This window comes from Erythrolamprus reginae, chromosome 9, assembly GCF_031021105.1.
Source record: "Erythrolamprus reginae isolate rEryReg1 chromosome 9, rEryReg1.hap1, whole genome shotgun sequence".
Taxonomy (NCBI): Eukaryota; Metazoa; Chordata; class Lepidosauria; order Squamata; family Dipsadidae; genus Erythrolamprus; species Erythrolamprus reginae.
In genome coordinates this window covers 49000266-49022426 of record NC_091958.1, presented here as the reverse complement: position 1 = coordinate 49022426, position 22161 = coordinate 49000266, and the positions used below count along the sequence as shown (strand labels likewise).

The 22161-nt window shown below is 40.1% G+C and overlaps 2 protein-coding genes across 11 annotated transcripts in view; both read right to left on the bottom strand.

Annotated features, from left to right (window-relative positions):
* VPS35L (VPS35 endosomal protein sorting factor like) overlaps positions 1 to 16238 on the bottom strand; it is an 81164-nt gene extending 64926 nt beyond the window's left edge. Inside the window, exons 1-8 of one of the 3 annotated variants that reach the window (XM_070761156.1) lie at positions 16140 to 16238; positions 13173 to 13272; positions 12402 to 12566; positions 10067 to 10189; positions 8243 to 8267; positions 7739 to 7815; positions 5805 to 5933; positions 1616 to 1700 (exon numbers count right to left, since the gene is read on the bottom strand). In XM_070761156.1, the coding sequence (XP_070617257.1) occupies positions 1616 to 1700; positions 5805 to 5933; positions 7739 to 7815; positions 8243 to 8267; positions 10067 to 10189; positions 12402 to 12566; positions 13173 to 13272; positions 16140 to 16156 (721 nt within the window). In that variant the 5' untranslated portion in view covers positions 16157 to 16238. Of the gene's footprint in view, positions 1 to 1615; positions 1701 to 5804; positions 5934 to 7738; positions 7816 to 8242; positions 8268 to 10066; positions 10190 to 12401; positions 12567 to 13172; positions 13273 to 14657; positions 14729 to 15718 lie in introns of those variants that run through there. The other 2 variants (XM_070761157.1, XM_070761155.1) reach the window with 2 other exon arrangements.
* A 3124-nt stretch (positions 16239 to 19362) lies between these two features.
* CCP110 (centriolar coiled-coil protein 110) overlaps positions 19363 to 22161 on the bottom strand; it is a 35209-nt gene continuing 32410 nt past the window's right edge. For all 8 annotated transcript variants that reach the window (XM_070761150.1, XM_070761151.1, XM_070761146.1 and 5 more), the window contains one exon: positions 19363 to 20893. In XM_070761150.1, coding sequence (XP_070617251.1) covers positions 20841 to 20893 — 53 coding nt within the window. In that variant the 3' untranslated portion in view covers positions 19363 to 20840. The remainder of the gene's footprint in view (positions 20894 to 22161) is intronic.

The following is a 22161-nucleotide window of genomic DNA, read 5'->3' as shown; positions in this document are numbered from 1 at the left end:
ATCCTGAGCTGCAAACATTTTTCTCTATTGGTAAAATCTCTGCTGTAAAATTGTTTTTGAAATGAATTAACCCTCATGCTATCCATTCCTTTGGAACTCACAGGAGAAAACAGAGGATATTATGTTAAGCGATCAAATATTTTAAGAAATGCGCTGAAAAACTGCTCTCCTATGGTATTAACTGGATCTCCTTTCTAAAATCTTTTGTGGCAGACTCACGCCACTTCCATCTCCTGCTGTCAGAGGAGAATGGGTTACAAATCTAAATAAAGACTCCTTTTTCTCTGTCTCCTCTCATTCTAATCATTTGTTGTGCCTTTGGTTTGCTAAATGCACTTTTGGCATTACATCATGCTGCCCTCAAGTGGGATAATGGGGACATTATTGTATCTTGCTTAAATCCAGATTTAAAAGAGGATAAAACCTGTTTTATTAAATTGCAGAATGAAAGAGATGGATGCTCAAAAAATCCCTCGTGTGTGATTATCCAAATACAGTACAGTGTTCCCTCGATTTTCCTGGGTTCAAACTTCGCGAAAAGTCTATACCACGGTTTTTCAAAAATATTAATTAAAAAATACTTTGCGGGTTTTTTCCCTATACCACGGTTTTTCCCACCCGATGACGTCCTATGTCATCGCCAAACTTTCGTCCGCCTTTAATATTTTTTTTAAAAAATAAACTTTAATAAATAAACATGGTGAGTAATAATCTAAATGGTTGCTAAGGGAATGGGAAATTGTAATTTAGGGGTTTAAAGTGTTAAGGGAAGGCTTGTTCATAGCCAAAAATAGTGTATTTACTTCCGCATCTCTACTTCGCGGAAATTTGACTTTCGCGGGCGATCTCGGAACGCATCCCCCGCGAAAATCGAGGGAACACTGTACTACTTTTAAAATAAGTTGGTGGTGTTTATTTATATTCTAATTCAGCATTTATTTTATACAGTAACTTACGCAGAACATTCCTAATACCAGGGGAAATTTGTCTTTTCCAATGGTCTTAGGCGACCCCTGTCAAATGGTCATTTGACCACCCCCAAAGGGGTCCCGACCCCCAGGTTGAGAACCACTGAAATGAAGGCTTGTCAGCTATTGCAGCCAACATACTTAGAAGGAAGCCAATAAGGTTTCTACTTTCTTGGAAGGCAAGGTTGCAATGGCATTTGGCTACACAAGACATGAAAATAGTTATTCTTGAAGTTGAAGCCATTTTGGTTAAACCCAAAGAGGAAAACCGTTCGGTGTTAAGAGGTTCAAGCCACTGCAAAAAAAAAAAATTGCTAAGAAAAAGGATGGGGTTACATTTCTGTCAAAATTTCCTTTTGCTTCTGTTGGAGAGAAGCCTCGATCTTCTCTTCAGAACTTTACTAAGGGCATAAGGTTTTGTGAGCTGTAATTCACAACAGCTGCTGCTGTTTAATAAAATTAATTAGTGGGAAAATGTGCTACTGGATCCATCTGTTTTTCCCCCCCTCCTATTATAGACTAAGAAGGTTCTCCTTCTCCAATCTCCTATTCCAGTATTTCTTGCTTGCTTAAATAATTTTCAGAAAACCATTCCTATTTTTCTTTTGTTTAAATAGGAAAAAAAATAAAGTAGTTTCTATACTCACCAAAGGTATCAAGAATGTCTGTTATTAAGACAAATTTACTGGGATAAAACTGAATCACGGTTGTATCTGAAAGAAGCTTAGAACACTGGGTGGAGAGACAAAGGGAAACGAAAATTAATCTGTTGTGCCATTACACACAGAGTGTCATTTTGCTGATTAAAAGGCAGCTCAAAGATAGCCTGTGATTTGAAGAGCAGAGAAGGATTTAGGGGTCGTGATTTCTGACAGTCTCAAAATGGGTGAGCAGTGTGGTCGGGCAGTAGGAAAAGCAAGTAGGATGCTTGGCTGCATAGCTAGAGGTATAACAAGCAGGAAGAGGGAGATTGTGATCCCCTTATATAAAGCGCTGGTGAGACCACAAAGATGGAAACATAGAAACATAGAAGTCTAACGGCAGAAAAAGACTTCATGGTCCATCTAGTCTGCCCTTATACTGTTTTCTGTATTTTATCTTAGGATGGATATATGTTTATCCCAGGCATGTTTAAATTCAGTTCCTGTGGATTTACCAACCACGTCTGCTGGAAGTTTGTTCCAAGGATCTACTACTCTTTCAGTGAAATAATATTTCCTCAAGTTGCTTTTGATCTTTCCCCCAACTAACTTCAGATTGTGTCCCCTTGTCCTTGTGTTCACTTTCCTATTAAAAACACTTCCCTCCTGGACCTTATTTAACCCTTTAACATATTTAAATGTTTCGATCATGTCCCCCCTTTTCCTTCTGTCCTCCAGACTATACAGATTGAAGTCTTTCCTGATACGTTTTATGCTTAAGACCTTCCACCATTCTTGTAGCCCGTCTTTGGACCCGTTCAATTTTGTCAATATCTTTTTGTAGGTGAGGTCTCCAGAACTGAACACAGTATTCCAAATGTGGTCTCACCAGCATTCTATATAGCGGGATCATAATCTCCCTCTTCCTGCTTTTTATACCTCTAGCTATGCAGCCAAGCATCCTACTTGCTTTTCCTACTGCCCGACCACACTGCTCACCCATTTTGAGACTGTCTGAAATCACTACCCCTAAATCCTTCTCTTCTGAAGTTTTTGCTAACGCAGAACTGCCAATACAATACTCAGATTGAGGATTCCTTTTCCCCAAGATTTCCACCTCAACTCTCCAGCATTCTCTTATTTATTTCCTGGCTGACTCTCCAGCTGCCTACGGATTTCTTCAGCACTAAATTCCTTCTTAACCCAACTGCGATGGAATGGAACCGCTGCTAAGCCCCACCGTATTATTTGTAATATATTCCAGATGTCATTCCAGCGGCAAAAGATAAACGTTCCCAATAAAGGCAGGGAAGGAAAGGTAGAACGGAGATGCCAGAATCCTCAGACCTCCACAACTGAATACTGTACTCCCAACAGCGAACCCCTGGGAAGTCTTGTTTCCAACTCTCGCCAACCAACTTTGCTGGGCGAAAATTAACCAGGGAGAAAGAAAATAAACAGATGTGAAGAGGTTGCAATTTCAATCCATTAGGGGAGTTATTAGTTGGGCTGGACCTCTCCCAAACAGGCCAGTCGTGTTGAATGCTCGGAGAAAAACAGGACATCTGGGCCTCCCTGACTATCCCTTTCCAGAGATTCGCGTTTGTGTGCCTGTGCATTTCATATAGCCATGAAGGCAAACCTATGGCAGTGTTTTTCAACCAGTGTGCCGCGGCACACTAGTGTGCCGTGAGACATGGTCAGGTGTGCCGCGAAGCTCAGAGAAAGAAAGAAAGCAAGAGAGAGAGAGAGAAAGAGAAAGAAAGCAAGAGAGAGAGAGAAAGAAAGCAAAAGAGAGAAAGAGCGAGCGAGAAAGAGAACAAGAGAGAAAGAGAGAGAAAGAAAGCAAGAAAGAGAAAGAGAGGGAGGGAAGAAAAGAGAGAGAAAGACATAGAGGGAGGGAGGGAGGGAGGGAGAGAGAAAGAGAGCAAAAAAGAGGGGAAGGAAGGAAGAGAAAGAAAGAGGGATGGAGAGAGAGAAAGAAAGAGGAAGGAAGGGAGAAAAAGAGGAAGAGAGAAATAGAGCGAAAGGGAGAAAGAGAGAATTTTTTTGTCCAAACTTTTTTTAGCCCCCCGCCCCCGCCCCGCTCAATGTGCCCCAGGGTTTCGTAAATGTAAAAAATGTGCCGCGGCTCAAAAAAGGTTGAAAATCACTGACCTATGGCATGCGTGCCACAGGTGGCACACGGAGCTATATTAGAGGCACGCAAAGCATTGCCCTGTGTCAATTCCAGTGTGTATGTGCGCACTGCCAGCTGATTTTCAGCCTTGGGGAAGACCGTTTCACCCTCTGAATGCTTCAAGGAACCTTCCCTGAAGCCCCGGAGTGCAAAAAACAGACTATTTAATTTAACTTAATTTATTAGATTTGTATGCCGCCCTTCTCCGGAGACTCGGAGTGGCTCACAACAATAACAACAATGTAAACAAATTTAATACATTTAAAAAACATCTAAAAACCCATTACTAAAAACATACAACACATACCATACATAAATAATATAAACCCAGGGGCTCAGTTTCCCCTTGCCTGACAACATAGGTGGGTCTTCAGTAATTTACGAAAGGCAAGGAGGGAGGAGACGGCTCTGATCTCCAAGGGGAGTTGATTTCAGAGGGCCGGGGCCGCCACAGAGAAGGCTCTTCCCCTGGGGCCCGCCAGACGACATTGTTTAGTCGACGGGACCCGGAGAAGGCCAACTCTGAAAAACAAACTTCTGGTTTGCCCGTTGTGCTGTTTTTTGCACTCTGGAGGGTTCAGGGAAGCTGCCCTGAATGCTCGGGAGTGTGAAAAACCGCACAACTGGCAAACCAGAAATCTGTTTTTCCAAACTTTTGGTTTGCTAGTTTGGTTGTTTTTCACTGCCCCAGGCTTCATTAAGGCCTGTGCCCATGCGCAGGGATGGGGGGGATTGTGCACATGTGCAAGGGAATCATGGGGGTACGCATGGGTGGGGGTAGGGAATGGGTGTGGGCACGTGCACTCATGTTAGCAATGCACAACATCCTTCAATTGTTTAATGCAATTCAAGATGTATGCACATGATAAAATATTTGATGTCTTTTTAAATATTTATATATTCAATAAAAATATATTTTAAAAAAATGCAGAGCTCAGCAGAAGAGTAGAGAAAGCAAAGAAGATAGAAATTTCTTTGTAAAATTTTAAGCTTCCTCAACTGGATGCCTCCAGACGTTTTGGCTTCCTCTCCTTACACTGGCTGGCATGTCCAACACATCTGGAGAAATCCTAGCTGGAGAAGGAGTTTCCTTCTCTCATTAAAAATAGAATCAAGAATGATAGCGAAGTTCAGCCTTTCTGTAGAATATGATATTAGCAAGTTATATGAAAGGGCAGATGGAATACAGTAGTCCCTCACCTATCACTGGTGTTACGTTCCAGACCTGGCCGCGATAGGTGAAATCCGCGATGGGGAATTTATCGACTAATAGTACTTATTTAAGTATTTATATTGTAATTGTTTGGTAAGTTTTCATTGTTTTAAGTGTTTATAAACCCTTCCCACACAGTATTTATTTTAGATACAGTATTTAAATACAGTATTTACAATTTTAGATATTATTATTTTTTTGAAAAACCTGCCGATCGAGTTCGGCGGGCTGTTTAAATCTGCCGATCGACTTCCTCAGAAACCCGCGATGAAGTGAAGCCGCAGTAGGTGAAGCGCGGTATAGCGAGGGACTACTGTACTAGCCAAGTCTCTGAATGAAAAGTATGCTCTCTAATTAAAGCTCAGCTATTCCCTCATCTTTCATTTACCGTATCAGCGAGAGCCCCCAGGACTATCTTGCTCCAGAAACACGGACTTAGGGTAAACATACTACCCTATGATGCAGAGTTTAGTAAAAGGATTCCGGGCTTTAAGCCACTTCCCTTTCCCATCAAAGCAGTCATTTAGTGCAGGTTCAATTCTGGATACTGTGGGAATGCAAATGCAAGTTATATGTAAACTGTGAAAAGGTAAATAGATGACTTTGGGTATCTTGGTACTATGTTTACTAAAAATTAAAAAAAAAACAGTAGACAAATTTTAAGGCATGTAAATGCTGAAGGGGAAAAAATTATATAAGGGTGAAGGCTTCCTTAACAATCGTGTCTGACTGTAGGTCACGATGCTCATCTCCGTTTCTCCTTCATCAATTTACAGCCCTGCATATCATGGTGTTATGCTCACCTGGATAACAATCTTAAGGGCTTTGACTTTCTGATCGGAGGCCCACGCATCCTTCAAAGATTGGTTGAGCTCTTCAATACGGTTGGTGTAGTCTTGCTGCGTTAAGTTTAGCAATTCTTTTTGGGAACCCTGAGAAACCAGGTGGGGTGAAAAGGGTGAGTTGTTTTTTTTATCAGCTTTCTCCTCTCGCTTTGGGAGAACAGCCTGGAAAATGCCGAATGGCTGGACTGAATGGTACATGTTTTTATTATTTTTCTTCAAGACAAACAATACATACAACATTTAACATTTAAGGAGCTGCCATCGCTCCGCTAATCATAGAAGTCTAAATAATACAAAAAAAAAACCCTGACTATGTTCAGATCAGTACAGAAATACAGTTTATAGTACTCTGCTTCCTTATTTCCATTTTTATATTATAATTCATATAATTAAAATCAATTCTAATATCTATAATTTTTTGTCAATACGTTACTAAAATATCATTTTAATAGTAATAATTATACTAATTAAAATTAATTAATTAAGCTAATAAGAAAAAAACAACAACTTACATTTAGATTTCTTAAAATATTACGATATATATATATATAGTTATTCGATTTAAAATCTACTTCTTTATATCTGTTTTAACCCTATAGTAAAATAGTTAAAATCACTTATCCAATCTATAAAACTTTAACTTTTAAATTTCTTAAGATACTACTATTATATATTTAATTTAATAAGTTCAAATGTTTTAAAATTTGGTTGAGTTCTTCAATCCGGTTGGTGTAGTCTTGCTGGGTTAAGTTTAGCAATTCTTTTGGGGAACCCTGAGAACGCAGGTGGGGTGAAAAGGGTGAGTTGTTTTTTTTAACATCTTTCTCCTCTCGCTTTGGGAGAACAGCCTAGAAAATGCAGAATGGCTGGATTGAATGGTACAAACCAGCTATCGCTGGTATTCACTCCAAAAAAATTCCAGACAGCATCCTTTCTCCTCCAACAAGCATTTCTGACTCATGGTTTACCTTAGGGGAACATACAGGTAGTCCTCAACTTACAACTATTTGTTTAGTGACCGTTCAAAGTTACAACAGTTACAACATTGGACCAGAATACCTCCAAGACCGCCTCCTGCCGCACGAATCCCAGAGACCGATTAGGTCCCACAGAGTGGGCCTTCTCCGGGTCCCATCAACTAAACAATGTCGGTTGGCGGGGCCCAGGGGAAGAGCCTTCTCTGTGGCGGCCCCGACTCTCTGGAACCAACTCCCCCCGGAGATTAGAACTGCCCCTACTCTCCCTGCCTTCCGTAAAGTTCTTAAAACCCACCTTTGCCGTCAGGCATGGGGGAACTGAAACATCTCCCCCGGGCATGTATAATTTATGCATGGTATGCTTGTGTGTGTGTTTGTTAGTATATTGGGGTTCTCTTTTAAACTTTTTTAAATATTTAAATTATTTGGATTTGTTCGATTTGTTTATGCCTTGTTGTGAGCCGCCCCGAGTCCGCGGAGAGGGGCGGCATACAAATCTAAATAATAAATAAATAAAATAAATAATAAACAGCACTGAAAAAGGTGACCGTTGCAGCATCCCCATAGTCTTGTGATCATGTTGCAATTCTATTCCACTCCATTCCATTGCCATACTCTGTATTCTATTCCTATTCTATTCTATGTACTCTACTCTCTATTCTTTATTCTCTATTCTACTCTATTCCTATTTATATTCTTAACAAGTGTCTTGCTTAGCAATGGAGATTTTGGGCTCAATTGTGGTCGTAAATTGAGGGTTTCCTGCAATTTTAAAAAATCTGTTTCAAATTACAGAACCCAAAGTTCTGATTTAGGTTTCCAGCACAACAGCATGTGTAGACTATGTGAAAATCCTAGAGAATGCTGAAAGAAAGGACATAAATTTATTTGCCTTAAAAATGAATTTTTGCTCACCTCTTCGAGATCATCCAATTCTTCTAGTCTGGTTCGCACTTTCTCTGAAACAGCGGATCCGGGAGTTGAGGCTTTTCCTGCAAAGTAATTACATGTTTTGAATTGTACAATCCTCAGGAATTTTATTTCTAAGGAAGATATTCTACAGTAACTTTGAACAGAATTAAAGAATAAATTATATTTCGACAGTACCTGAAGAAAACAATTACAGTTAGAGTGAACATTTTCTGTTATACATTTCAAACGTTTATAACTGGCAGTATTGTGGGCCAAATTTCTGGTTTATAAAAGCCCCTTGGAATCCTTTGGAAAACAAATGTGTAACTGCCCAACTTCTGGATTTTTAAAAAAAATGTGAAGACTCCAAATGTAACCAAATAGAGGGCGTTAGTTCAGGAGGAAGTTCCTTTATGTCTCTAATAATTTTCCAATTAAGCAACATGTTTTATAGGAAAGAGAATAGATGCAAAACTTTAAGTTAAATATTTGAAAGTGAATGCTTACCTTTTTCAGATCCCATGTATAAATTCTGCAAAGGAAACAGATGTTCAGTTTCAATTAGGATGTTCAGTTTCAATCCCAGCTGCCCAGTTCTGTTACATAATCAAAGACCAACAGTCCCCACCAAAATAGGTATGTTCTAGGAATTCAATGGTAAATTAGCCAATTATAGTTTAAAGCAGTGTTTCCGAACCTTGGGAACTTGAAGATATCTGGACTTCAACTCCCAGAATTCCCCAGCCAGCATTCGCTGGCTGGGGAATTCTGGGAGTTGAAGTCCAGATGTCTTCAAGTGGCCAAGGTTGGAAAACACTGCTTTAAAGTATAGTTTTGCATCTCCAAAGGTTCCAGAAAGCTCAGGAGAAAATATGACCTAATGCTAATTTTCAGCCTGACTTCATAAGTTATCTTTATTTTTCAATAATTACCGTATTTTTCAGAGTATAAGATGCACCTTAGTTTTGGGGGAGGAAAATAGGGGAAAAATAATCTGCCTTCCAGGCGTTCATCTGGCTAGTCTTTAGTCTGGTCAGCTTCAGCCCATTAGTTTGCTGGTTTTGAGCCCATGTGCTTGGTTTTTATCCCCTGCTTCTCTTTACTTTCCAGAGAGAAACAATGAGAAAAATCAGGCAAAGGGACCATCGCTTCGCTAGGCTTCATTTGTTAGCACCTAGTTAGAGCTGAAAAAAGGCTCAGCTGATTGTCAGAGGAAGCATAGAAACATAGAAGACTGACGGCAGAAAAATACCTCATGGTCCATCTAGTCTGCCCTTATACTATTTTCTGTATTTTATCTTAGGATGGATATATGTTTATCCCAGGCATGTTTAAATTCGGTTCCTGTAGGTTTACCAACCACGTCTGCTGGAAGTTTGTTCCAAGGATCTACTACTCTTTCAGTAAAATAATATTTTCTCATGTTGCTTTTGATCTTTCCCCCAACTAACTTCAGATTGTGTGCCCTTGTTCTTGTGTTCACTTCCCTATTGAAAACACTTTCCTCCTGGACCTTATTTAACCCTTTAACATATTTAAATGTTTCGATCATGTTCCCCCTTTTCCTTATGTCCTCCAGACTATACAGATTGAGTTCATGAAGTCTTCCCTGATACATTTTATGCTTAAGACCTTCCACCATTCTTGTAGCCCGTCTTTGGACCCGTTCAATTTTGTCAATATCTTTTTGTAGGTGAGGTCTCCAGAACTGAACACAGTATTCCAAATGTGGTCTCACCAGCACTCTATATAGCGGGATCATAATCTCCCTCTTCCTGCTTGTTATACCTCTAGCTATGCAGCCAAGCATCCTGCTTGCTTTCCCTACCGCCTGACCACACTGCTCACCCATTTTGAGGCTGTCAGAAATCACTACCCCTAAATCCTTCTCTTCTGAAGTTTTTGCTAACACAGAACTGCCAATACAATACTCAGATTGAGGATTCCTTTTCCCCAAGTGCATTATTTTACATTTGGAAACATTAAACTGCAGTTTCCATTGCTTTGACCATTTATCTAGTAAAGCTAAATCATTTACCATATTACAGACCCCTCCAGGAATATCAACCCTATTGCACACTTTAGAGTCATCGGAAAATACGCAAACGTTCCCTACCAAACGTTCCCTGTTAGTACCTAATTAGGGCTTTAAAAAGCTTAGTAAAAACTACATTCGGAGTATAAGATGCACCCAAATTTTCAGCCTCTTTTGGTGGGGGAATGATGCGTCTTATACCAAAAATACAGTAGATTTCCCTCTGTAGATTTTTGTGTGTGTGTGTGTGTTCCCAAACCGTTGTGTTGTTTAAACAAGATTAAAAGTGGACTCACTATGGACAGTTTTTCATTCGTTGTGTAGCGTGCAAGGATTTCACCACGTTTGCTTGACCAAGGTTCAAAGTCATTTCCCACAGACAAACTCTCATCTTTATCACGCTTCTTCCTGGCATTATCCTGCAAAGGAATATGAAAAAAGAGCGTAACATTTTTACATAAATAAGCAATGCCATTTTTATGTTAAAAACACCTGCCTTTGGTTTTCTAAATTGAGGATAAAAGGTTACAGCACCACTAATAGGATGAATAAAAGCCACTGACAAGCATGGAAATGTAAATTTAAAACCCCATAATTAAGTGCAGGCAAATTCATCAGCTATCCAGTAAAAGCATAGGAATTGGTTACCTATGGTGAGAAGCACAAACGAAGTCTCGTCTTTCCCTTCAGCACCTTGGAGAGCTCCAGGCAAGACTAGTTAAACTGCTTACCTTCTTTGAGGGCATCAATGAATACCACAACTGAAAATGACATACAGGTGAAACTTGAAAAATTATATCATGCAAAAGTTCATTTATTTCAGTAATGCAGCTTAAATAGTGAAATGTAATACATGAGAGAGACTCATTGCATGCAAGGCAAGATAATTCAAGCTGTGATTTGCCATAATTGTGTTTGTTTGTTTGTTTGTTTGTTTGTTTGTTTGTTTGTTTGTATGCCGCCCCTCTCCGCAGACTCGGGGCGGCTAACAACAGTAGCAAAACAGCATATAACAATAATCCAATAATAAAAACAGTTAAAAACCCATTATTATAAAAACCAATCATACATACAGACATACCATGCATAAAATTGTAAAGGCCTAGAGGGAAAGTGTATCTCAATTCCCCCATGCCTGGCAGCAGAGGTGGGTTTTAAGCAGCTTATGAAAGGCAAGGAGGGTGGGGGCAATTCTAATCTCTGGGGGGAGTTGGTTCCAGAGGGCTGGGGCCGCCACAGAGAAGGCTCTTCCCCTGGGCCCCGCCAAGCAACATTGTTTGGTTGATGGGACCCAGAGAAGACCCACTCTGTGGGACCTAACTGGTCGCTGGGATTCGTGCGGCAGAAGGCGGTCCCTGAGATATTCTGTCCCGGTGCCATGAAGGGCTTTATAGGTCATAACCAACACTTTGAATTGTGACCGGAAACTGATCGGCAACCAATGCAGACTGCGGAGTGTTGGAGTAACATGGGCATATTTGGGAAAGCCCATGATAGCTCTCGCAGCTGCATTCTGCACGATCTGAAGTTTCCGAACACTTTTCAAAGGTAGCCCCATGTAGAGAGCGTTACAGTAGTCGAGCCTCGAGGTGATGAGGGCATGAGTGACTGTGAGTAGTGACTCTCGGTCCAAATAGGGTCGCAACTGGTGCACCAGGCGAACCTGGGCGAACGCCCCCCTCGCCACAGCTGAAAGGTGTTTCTCTAATGTGAGCTGTGGATCGAGGAGGACGCCCAAGTTGCGAACCGCATATACTCAGTACTTGGTTTGGGCCCCTTTTGCAGCAATTACTGCCTTAATGCGGCATGACATGGAAGCTATCAGCCTGTGGCACTGTTGAGGTGTAATGGAAGACCAGGATGCTTCAATAGTTTTCATGAGCTATACCCCATAATCATCACGATTATGACAAATCACGGCTTGAACTATATTGCCTTGCATGTAATGAGTCTCTCTCATATATTACATATCACCTTTTAAGTTACATAACTGAAATAAATGAACTTTTGCACGATATTCTAATTTTTCGAGTTTCACCTGTATTTCCTACCATTTTCAGTCAGAAAACTCCCAAAATATAGTGTAACACAGACCCTGAACAAACTTAAAATGATTAACAAAATACTTTCTCCCTTCTGTCCCTCTCTATAAAATTGAATGTCGACCACAACATTGTGGAGAAGCCTTTAAGTGTGAGGTCGCCCTATCCACTATAGTCTTCACTATAAGGAATTTAAACATGGACATATTTTGGCTCATTTCCCAAAAGTGAAGGCAATTGAAGTTTCATCCAGATAGCTTCAAAGCCTGACCATGATCCACTGAGAACCCAAAAAATACACTCAGGAGATATCTACCTCTACTTGCTGCTAATTGTAATTTAAAGAGTTTGGGCTCTTTATCTGCAACTTGGAAACTATAGAAGCGCTATCATGGAGACCTTATTGTTTGGCTAGGATGATATTAAAAAGCATTCACAAGACTTCTTCCAGTTGTGTTGACCAGGACTTTCTTGAGTTCTCCTGACTCAAGGAAACAAAGCTTAAGAATTTTGGACACACACACATAAGCAGAATGCAAGGGCAGCGGTAAAATAAGTCCTTTATCTAACTGGTATGAAATGATATTACCATTGTCATGCTCAGCAATGGATCGGCAGTAGCTGCGAACAAGGATAAAGGATCTGTGCCATCCAGAACGCTGCTGAGTGGGTCCAGCATTGAACTAGAGGATGATGACGATGTAGAAGATGTGCTTCCTTTACGACCCAATTTTTTTGTCTTTGATTCAGTAACCTGAGGAATAAAATAGCACATGTAAGAAGTTTGCAGCCCAATCCTTTCCACACTTATTCCAAAGAAAATGGCACTTATTCCAAAACCAGGCAAACATGTGTAACAGACCAGTTTTGTAAGCCACCACTGAGCTAGGAATAGTTACTTTAGACCAGTGTTTCCCAACCTTGGCAACTTGAAGATATCTGGACTTCAACTCCCAGAATTCCCCAGCCAGCGCTGGCTGGGGAATTCTGGGAGTTGAAGTCCAGATATCTTCAAGTTGCCAAGGTTGGGAAACACTGCTTTAGACAATGGAGAAGAATAACATTCAATTATAGACAAAGCCTAATTCTGAACAAGCTTAAAAAGTAGACCAGGAATTGAAGTATAATCCACGCGCCGCCATTATAAAACTATTTTATCACCAATGTTTACTCCATATTGTGCAGAATTTAATTTCCCTCATTTGAAGTTATACTGATGGTATCAGACAGACCTTTTTATGGAGATACGACAAACAAAAAATATTTATCTCTTTTATTAAACAAACTTGATGATGACACTGTTGGTTTGCAAACTAACATAGCAATGTCACATTTTCTGCATATTACCAGATAAACCTACCATAATGGGTTTGAGTGGATGGAAATCACCAAATTCCACAGACACAGCTTCCAGTCTGTATGATTCCAATTCACGCCCATAGTTTCGTATTCTTGCATGCCTGAAGGACAAAAGTTAATATATATATATTGTATATTATTATTATTATTATTATTATTATTATTATTATTATTATTATTATTATTATTATTTATTAGATTTGTATGCCGCCCCTTTCCGTAGACTCGGGGCGGCTCACAACACAATAAAAACAGTTTATAACAAATCTAATAATTTACAATATAAAATATTTTTAAAAACCCATTATTAAACAGACATACACACAAGCATACCATACATAAATTGTATAGGCCCGGGGGAGATATCTCAGTTCCCCCATGCCTGACGACAAAGGTGGGTTTTAAGGAGTTTGCGAAAGGCGAGGAGGGTAGGGGCAGTTCCAATCTCTGGGGGGAGCTGGTTCCAGAGAGTCGGGGCCACCACAGAGAAGACTCTTCCCCTGGAGCCCGCCAACCGACATTGTTTAGTTGACGGGACCCGGAGAAGGCCCACTCTGTGGGACCTAATCGCTCGCTGGGATTTGTGCGGCAGAAGGCGGTCTCGGAGATATTCTGGTCCGATGCCATGAAGGGCTTTAAAGGTCATAACCAACACTTTGAATTGTGACCGGAAATTGATCGGCGACCAATGCAGACTGCGGAGTGTTGGTGTAACATGGGCATACCTAGGGAAGCCCATGACTGCTCTCGCAGCTGCATTCTGTGTTTTACGTGTGTTTGTACATATGTGTATATGTGTAACACACACACAAATGCACAGAGTAGACTGGCCACAAATGGTGTTTTAAAGAGATTTATTAAATTTATTTGCTGCCCCTCTCACAAAATTCTAATTCGAATCACTTTAACCAGCAAGGTACAACCATAATGATGGGAAGACCAATCTAATACATCTGAAGGACTAAATCTGAGATATACCATAATTCAATGAAAATAAATTTTATCTACAAGCCTAAATTCAAGGCAAGTTACAGGAAAAATTCACTGTCATCAGTTCAACACCGATGTTTTCCAGCTTGTAAACATTTACTAACAAAATCTATCCTCTCCTCTAAGTTCACTTTCACCCTCTTTAATATTATCACATGTCTATCTTTCTTCCTATGTATTTGTGTATTGGACAAATAAATAAATAAATAAATAAATAAAAAGAGAAGGAAGATTTATGTCTTAAGATGAATCAGCAGTGACACCAACTGGCATCAGAAAGAAATGAATGTAAAATAATCTTTCCTGCCCAAAGCTAACATTTGGACTGACACATTGCTGTAAGCTACATGTTTGATTAATGTTGGTATATTGAAGAAACCATAATGGCTGGATTCAACCAATGTGGTCAGCTACAAGACAGTTTGTCACTGTGAAGCCAATCACTCCATTTGAAAAATATACTCTTCTGTAATAAATTGAATTAGGAAGTAAACACCTGATCACTGGTGGAATAGAAGATATTTCAGCAATATTTCCACACTCGTGCATTTCCTTCAGAAGTCTCTTATGTGACCTGATTAAGGGATGTGACAGCGCATATAAAAGTCTAGAATTTTCTCCGATATGTAACTTTTCATCAAACTTTCTCCTTTCAGGCTAATTAGCTTAAAATCTTAATTTTGGGGATTTTATTATTCAGACATTAACACCCTTGAAAACGTCCAAAGATATTTCACCAGAAGAGCCCTTCACTCCTCCACTCGAAACAGAATATCCTACGAAAATAGACTAACAATCCTGGGTCTAGAAAGCCTAGAACTAAGGCGCCTAAAACACGATTTAAGTATTGCCCACAAGATCATATGCGGCAACGTCCTTCCAGTCAAAGACTACTTCAGCTTCAACCGCAACAACACAAGAACATGCAACAGATTCAAACTTAATACAAACCGCTCCAAACTTGACTGTAAAAAATATGACTTTAACAATCGAGTTGTCGAAGCATGGAACTCATTACCGGACTCAATAGTGTCAACCCCTAACCCCCAACATTTCTCCCTTAGACTCTCCATGATTGACTTCTCCAGGTTCCTAAGAGGCCAGTAAGGAGCGTAAATAAGTGCACTTGTGTGCCTTTCGTCCCCTATCCAATTGTCTTTCCTTTCTCTCACTTATCATATATATTTTCTTCCCTTCATATATCTTCTCCTCTATGTTCACTTTTACCCTTATATATATTACTTCATGTCTATTTTCTTCCTATGTATTTGTGTATTGGACAAATGAATAAATAAATAAAATAAAATAAAATAAACAATATAAACGGTACCACTTGTCACACAATTTTTTCACATTTGTGTGACAATAGGAAAATCAAATCTATCTATCTATCTATCTATCTATCTATCTATCTATCTATCTATCTATCTATCTATCCATCTATTTTTTTTATATGCTGCCCAACTCCCATAGGACTCTGGGCGGCTTACAGCAAAAAACCCAATCTTATAATATTATTATATTATTATTATTATTATTATAAATCTTTTTTAAAACCTCTTTCAAGTTGTCCTTTTTTTTCCAGGTGGGTCCTTCATTCCCGCTGCCCCCCCCCCCCAGAAAAAAAAATAAAACAGGGTCACTGGAAGATATCCCGGTTGGATTTCTACCTATCCAAGCCTCTCTGAGAGACTTAAAATTGCTCTTCATGCAAAGTCCCTACAATCTCTTCCCTCCCCCGGAGAGAACAAAGTCCATTCTTCCCAGCATAATGGGAGCTGTTGTCATTCCGACGCCTCTATGGAAGACCACGGAGGGAGCCGCCGCCCTTTCAAGCCTCGCACCCCCCCCCTCCTTGCCTAGCGTTCTCTGAGGAAGGGGGGGGGTAAAAAATAGGGTGGGAAAACCAAGGCTCCCTCATTTGAGGGGGGGAGGAATCCCTCCTGCTTCTTCCTTTCCTCCCCGCCCAAATTCTTACCAGGGAAAGGCAGCCATCTTGGTCCACTCACGTGACTCCCCGCCCCGCGTGCGCCGCCCGACGCCGGAACGGCCACGTTGGAGAAGGGCGCTTGCCCGGTTGCCTTGGCTACCGAGGGGCGGGGCGAGAGGCTCTGCTCGGAATTTAGTTAAATAGGTGAAGGAAAGGAGTTAGAATAGAATTAGAATAGAATAGACTTCTTTGTTGGCCAAGTGTAATTGGCCACATAACCTTAGCAGCTTTTGGATTCCAGCGACCAGTTAGGTCCCACAGAGTGGATCTTCTCCCTGGTCCCGTCAACTAAACAATGTCATTTGGCGGGACCCAGGGGAAGAGCCTTCTCTGTGGCGGCCCCGGGCCTCTGGAACCAACTCCCCCCAAGGATTAGAATTGCCCCTACCCTCTTTGCCTTTCGTAAGCTACTTAAAACCCACCTCTGCCGTCAGGCATGGGGGAATTGAGATCCTCTTTCCCCCTAGGCCTTTACAATTCTATGCATGGTATGTATGTATGTATGTATGTATGTATGTATGTATGTATGTATGTATGTATGTATGTATGTATGTTTGGTTTTTATATTAATGGGTTTTAATCGTTTTTAGTATTGAGTTACTATTGTACACTGTTTTATTGTTGCTGTTAGCCGCCCCGAGTCTCCGGAGAGGGGCGGCATACAAATCCGATCGATCGATCGATCGATCGATCAATCAATCAATTCCAAAACTCCCAGAATTCCCTGGCTGGGAAATTTGCCCCGCCCCCCCACCTTGACTAGGGAATTCTGGGAGTTGGAGTCCCACACAGCTGAAAAGTTGCCAAAATTAAGGAAGGCTGCTTTTGGGGAGCTACTACTAGATCAGGACACTGCAATGCAATTTTGGCTCAAGGAGGCTCGTCCAACAATATAGTATAATATAATATAATATAATATAATATAATATAATAAATATAATATAATATAATATAATATAATATAATATAATATAATATAATAATATAATATAATATAATATAATATAATATAATAATATAATATAAATATAATATAAAGAATAAAATAGAATAGAATACAATAAATAGGACTTCTTTATTGGTCAAGTGTGATTGGACCCACAAGGAATTTGTCTTTGGTGCAGATGCTCTCAGAGTACATAAAAGAGAAATTTGTCAAGAATCATTAAGTTCAACACTTCATGATTGTCATAGCGCAAGAGTGGTTTGTGCATGCACAGAGGGTAAAAGAACCCAAATGCCACCGTCAGGGAGGGTGGGCGGAGCCTCGCGCTGCCTTCGCGACCTTTCTGACAGCTGACAGGCACAATCAAACTGGGAGCGTTTCACCCGTACATAGGGTACAAATAAGCCAGAACTTGAACACAGCTTATAGTCAACCAGATGTGACTGGGTGCGACGTTGTAATTCATTCTTAAGACTTCTTAGGATCCTTTTGTGTCCTCTCCTCTCCCCCTTTCCAGTATCCTTTTTTCCCCTCTGGGATCTTTGCTGCTTGGCTGGGGCTGATGGAACTAGTAGGGCAGTCCCAAAAGCACTGGACTCCAGAAACGAAAGATGTCTGTGTTTTGCTAGCCGAAGAAAATAAATTAAGTAGCAAGCACATGATCAGTTTCTTAAAATGTTCCCTAACTGATCATTTGGGCCACAGCTATATATTTATTTATTTTATTTATTTATTGGATTTGTATGCCACCTCTCTCCGGAGACTCGGGGCGGCTAACAACAATGATAAAAACAACATGTAACAATCCAATACTAAAATAACTAAAAAAAAACTTATTATAAAAACCAAACATACATACAAACATACCATGCGTAAATTGTAGAGGCCTAGGGGGAAAGAATATCTCAGTTCCCCCATGCCTGACGGCAGAGGTGGGTTTTAAGAAGCTTATGAAAGGCGAGGAGGGTGGGGGCAATTCTAATCTCTGGGGGGAGTTGGTTCCAAAGGGCCGGGGGCTGCCACCGAGAAGGCTCTTCCCCCGAATCCCGCCAAACGACATTGTTTAGTTGATGGGACCCGGAGAAGGCCCACTCTGTAGGACCTAACTGGTCGCTGGGATTCGTGCGGCAGAAGGCGGTCCTGGAGATAATCTGGTCCGGTGCCATGAAGGGCTTTATAGGTCATAACCAACACTTTGAATTGTGACCGGAAACTGATCGGCAACCAATGCAGACTGCAGAGTGTTGGTATAACATATGAAGGTGTTATGGTTAAAAAGTAAAGTCTGCATGGTTTAATTATCCCAAATTATCCTTAACGTCACAGAAAGGATTTGAGGAAGAAAATGTATATATATGCACGCATACAAATACTGGTGTTTTTTTTAAAAAAAAGTTTAATTGTGTAATATACTTAAAGATATTTTTAAAAAGGACAAGTGAAAAACAATATACAAAAATAAGGCTTATAATAGCACGGCATTCCACTCAAAAAAAAGGCAAACAAATATTGAGAATAAATAAATATGAAACATTACGTTACAAAAGGCATCCTGGCACTTGTAAATAGAAGACCGTATGCTGTTAATTTATAAATAAAAAGTTTTGTGCTAAAATATCAAAAGGTCCACTTAAATTACAGAACTTGTACTTAAGAACATGCTTGTATTTACATGCGGCCTATGTCTAACTCCACAGCACACAATTAGATTACTTTTAGCATCGACACAACATGTAAACTGTAGCTTAACATGCAAAGGTAACCACCACAATTTTTAAATCAGCTTGTGAATGTTCAGTTTAGATTTTGTGAACCTCGGGCAAGAGCACTGAAAACCAGAATGCTGTGAATTATTTCCGTGACCAGCGCTTGCAATATGCTCCTCAAATTAGCTAAGGGCAATCTTTAAAACCATGATTGGTTACATCGCAATTCGTGGCTTGTCCGTTTTTACCGTGAAAGCAGAGTCAACCTCTGTAGTTCATGGACTCCTATTTCAGGCCTCCCTTCGGATAAGCAGACGAAACAAGCAAAGAAGCAGAGTTTTAAAAAACCAGAAATACAAAGCATTTGTGCAAAATTCAAATCAGATGCTTGTTTGACCAGATGCTTGTTGGAGTTTTCTTATACATCCTGGTTAAGTCGGGATGAGAAATCTAAGAGCGGGGTTGAGTGTGGCTTACATTTTTATATTGTTGACTTGTTTATCCATTTGTATGTGATTTTTCTCTACAATAAATATCCCAGCAAGTTTAACTTATTATCCTATCAATAATCCTTGACTTTTTATTTTTACATAGGCACTAGGACAGCCCCAATCCGAAATGTGATTTTTAAACACTGCACGATGTAATAAAACCATTAGACGATATACAGTATATACGTTTATAAGCGTCCGAGTACAAATAACTGTACCCATATATAAACTTAACCCCATTTTTTTTATAGCTGAACCTTAATTTCTCAATTCGAGGGAATGATTTAAGCAACACAGCTGAAACCTCTACCACTAGCAAAATATTAATACCATCTGAACATTAACATTAACATTACACATTAACTGTGACTAAAGATGCTACTGGGATAAATCACTAAGCTAAAAGCAGCACGTCACATGGTCTTATTTCAATCTTTCAAAACCACACTAAAATCCACTCCAATTCACGCACACACACCCCATCTCCAAAACAATATTTACATAAACACAATTTGTGTTTTGAAATGCTTTTGTTCATCCAGCTTTTCTGTGAAATTAAAATGGTGGTCAATCTCATGTCATACATTGAAAGAGAAAAGATGGACAATGTTAATCCAATCTATCTTTTAGTCCAATGTTAATTAAGTAAACTTGGACTAATTCAAGTTGCACAATGTTAGTCCAATTCATTATAAGCACTGATCACTCATTATTCGAAGGATGCCACCAGATATCTGGATTTAAAAAGAGAACTAGGGCAAATGTTTAGCAAAATAACCTTCCCCGTCCCCCTATTAGTTGTTTAGCATTTGTTAAAGAGGTTTCTAGTTCACTTGCTTCAAAAATCAAGTCTGATCACATTTTATAAACAAGAGAATGCTCAGTAAACAAGACCACAGCCAGAAAAAATGAGATTGGCGAACTTTAAGACTCGTGGACTTCAATTCCCAGAATTGGGGACTTCAACTCTGGGAGTTAAAGTCCACAAGTCTTAAAGATGCCAAGGCTAGAGACCCCTGCTCTAATTCGCAGCATCATTGCGCAAACCTTAAAGAAACATATGTTCAACATCATGACCCTCCTGATTTCCAGAGAATTGAACTGGCCAAGAGAAGCTTTGTGTAAGACAAAAGTGCAGCCATCTTTGGAAACGATCCAGAGAACTGAGACCAATTTTTTTTCTTTTCAGAAGTGCTCTGAAAACATCCCAAAGCTGTGACGGAGAGAAGCAGGAATGCAGGTCATCTAAAGCCATCACACTTCTGGGTTATTTATTGCACAATTGACAAATGCAGCTCAGGTTCAAAAGTTTGCTTGAAGAATCTTCTTGAAAACATCCACAAACAAAACACAAAACCCCAGAACTCAAATGGAAGGCTCGTATTTCCCTTGCCTTCCTTCATATTTCCGTTTCGGATTCCTTCTAAGCCTCTTCAACAGGACCATGCACAGACCTCTCTCATCGACCTGCGTTCCTTGAAGGAACATCTGGAGAACATTGAAGGGCAATGTTAAGCCACTTCCTAGCCGAGGGAATGCTGTCTCCTTAGGTTGTCGCAACATTTGGCTTCTTTCTTGGGATTCTTCCCACAGATACTCCTGAAAAAGCAAAAATTCAAAAATAACCGGTCTTGTTTATTTAAAAGGTAACGAGCTTAAAAGGCCCCAAGCAAGAAGTTTAAAAGCAGACGCAAATGGAACTTTTGTTCTGAAGGACAGATTAGTAGAGGAACACCACAAAGCAGTGATGGAAAACCTATGTATGGGATATTGGAGGCCAAACAATAGGAAGCAAGATGCTGGACAAATATATCTATGGTGCAGAGGCTGTCCTTTTGGTGTATGATGTTACAAACCAACAGAGCTTTGAAAACTTAGAAAATTGGCATAATTTTGTAAAGAAGGTCAACGAAGAGTCAGAAACTCAACCACGTGTGGCCTTGGTAGGCAATAAAATTGATTTGGAACATATACGGACTGTAAAAATGGATAAACACCTTCAATTTTGCCAGGAAAGTCATTCTAGCAGTCAGCAAAGACAGGCGATTCTGTGTTCCTGTGTTTTCAAGGAATTGCAGCTAACCTCCTTGATGTCAAATTAAACAGAGCAGAAATAGAACAATGACAGAAGGTAGTGAAGGCGGATATTGTAAACTATAGCCAGGAGCCTGCAACAAGAACTGTTAACTCTCCTCGAAGCTCAATGTGTATAAATTCAGTGAGCATTTTCTTTATTGTACAACGCTCCTTTGGCTGCCTTCGCCCAGTGCATTTAGAAGTTTATTCTTTGAATAGCCAAGATTCAAATAGTGGGGGCACACACTTCGACAATGTTTTTAGTACGATTGTTGGATGAAGGGTAATGGGAGTTTTTAAAGTAGATTTTTAAGGATTGTTTTTATGTGTTAATTGGATTGATTTTTCTATTGTCTCTTTATATATGTTGTGAGCTGCCCCGAGTCCTCGGAGAGGGGCGGCATACAAATCCAATTAATTGATTGATTGATTGATTGATTGATTGATTGATTGAATGAATGAATGAATGAATGAATGAATGAATGAATGAATGAATGAATGAATGAATGAATGGCACGGGTGCCACAGGTGGCACTCGGAGCCATATCCGCTAGCACGCGAACCTTTGCTAATCTCAGCTCGGGAAGGATGGAAGGCTGAGTCAACCTTGAGCCAGTGATGAGATCTGAACCGCTGACCTACAGATCTAGCAGTCAGCTTTAGTGGCCTGCAGTACTGCACTCTACCCACTGTGCCACCTCGGCTCATTATGCTTCCTCCGAGTGTATAGGAGTTTACTTTTTGAATAGTGAGAATTACGTGTTATGGAGGGGGGAGGCATCAGGATTTTA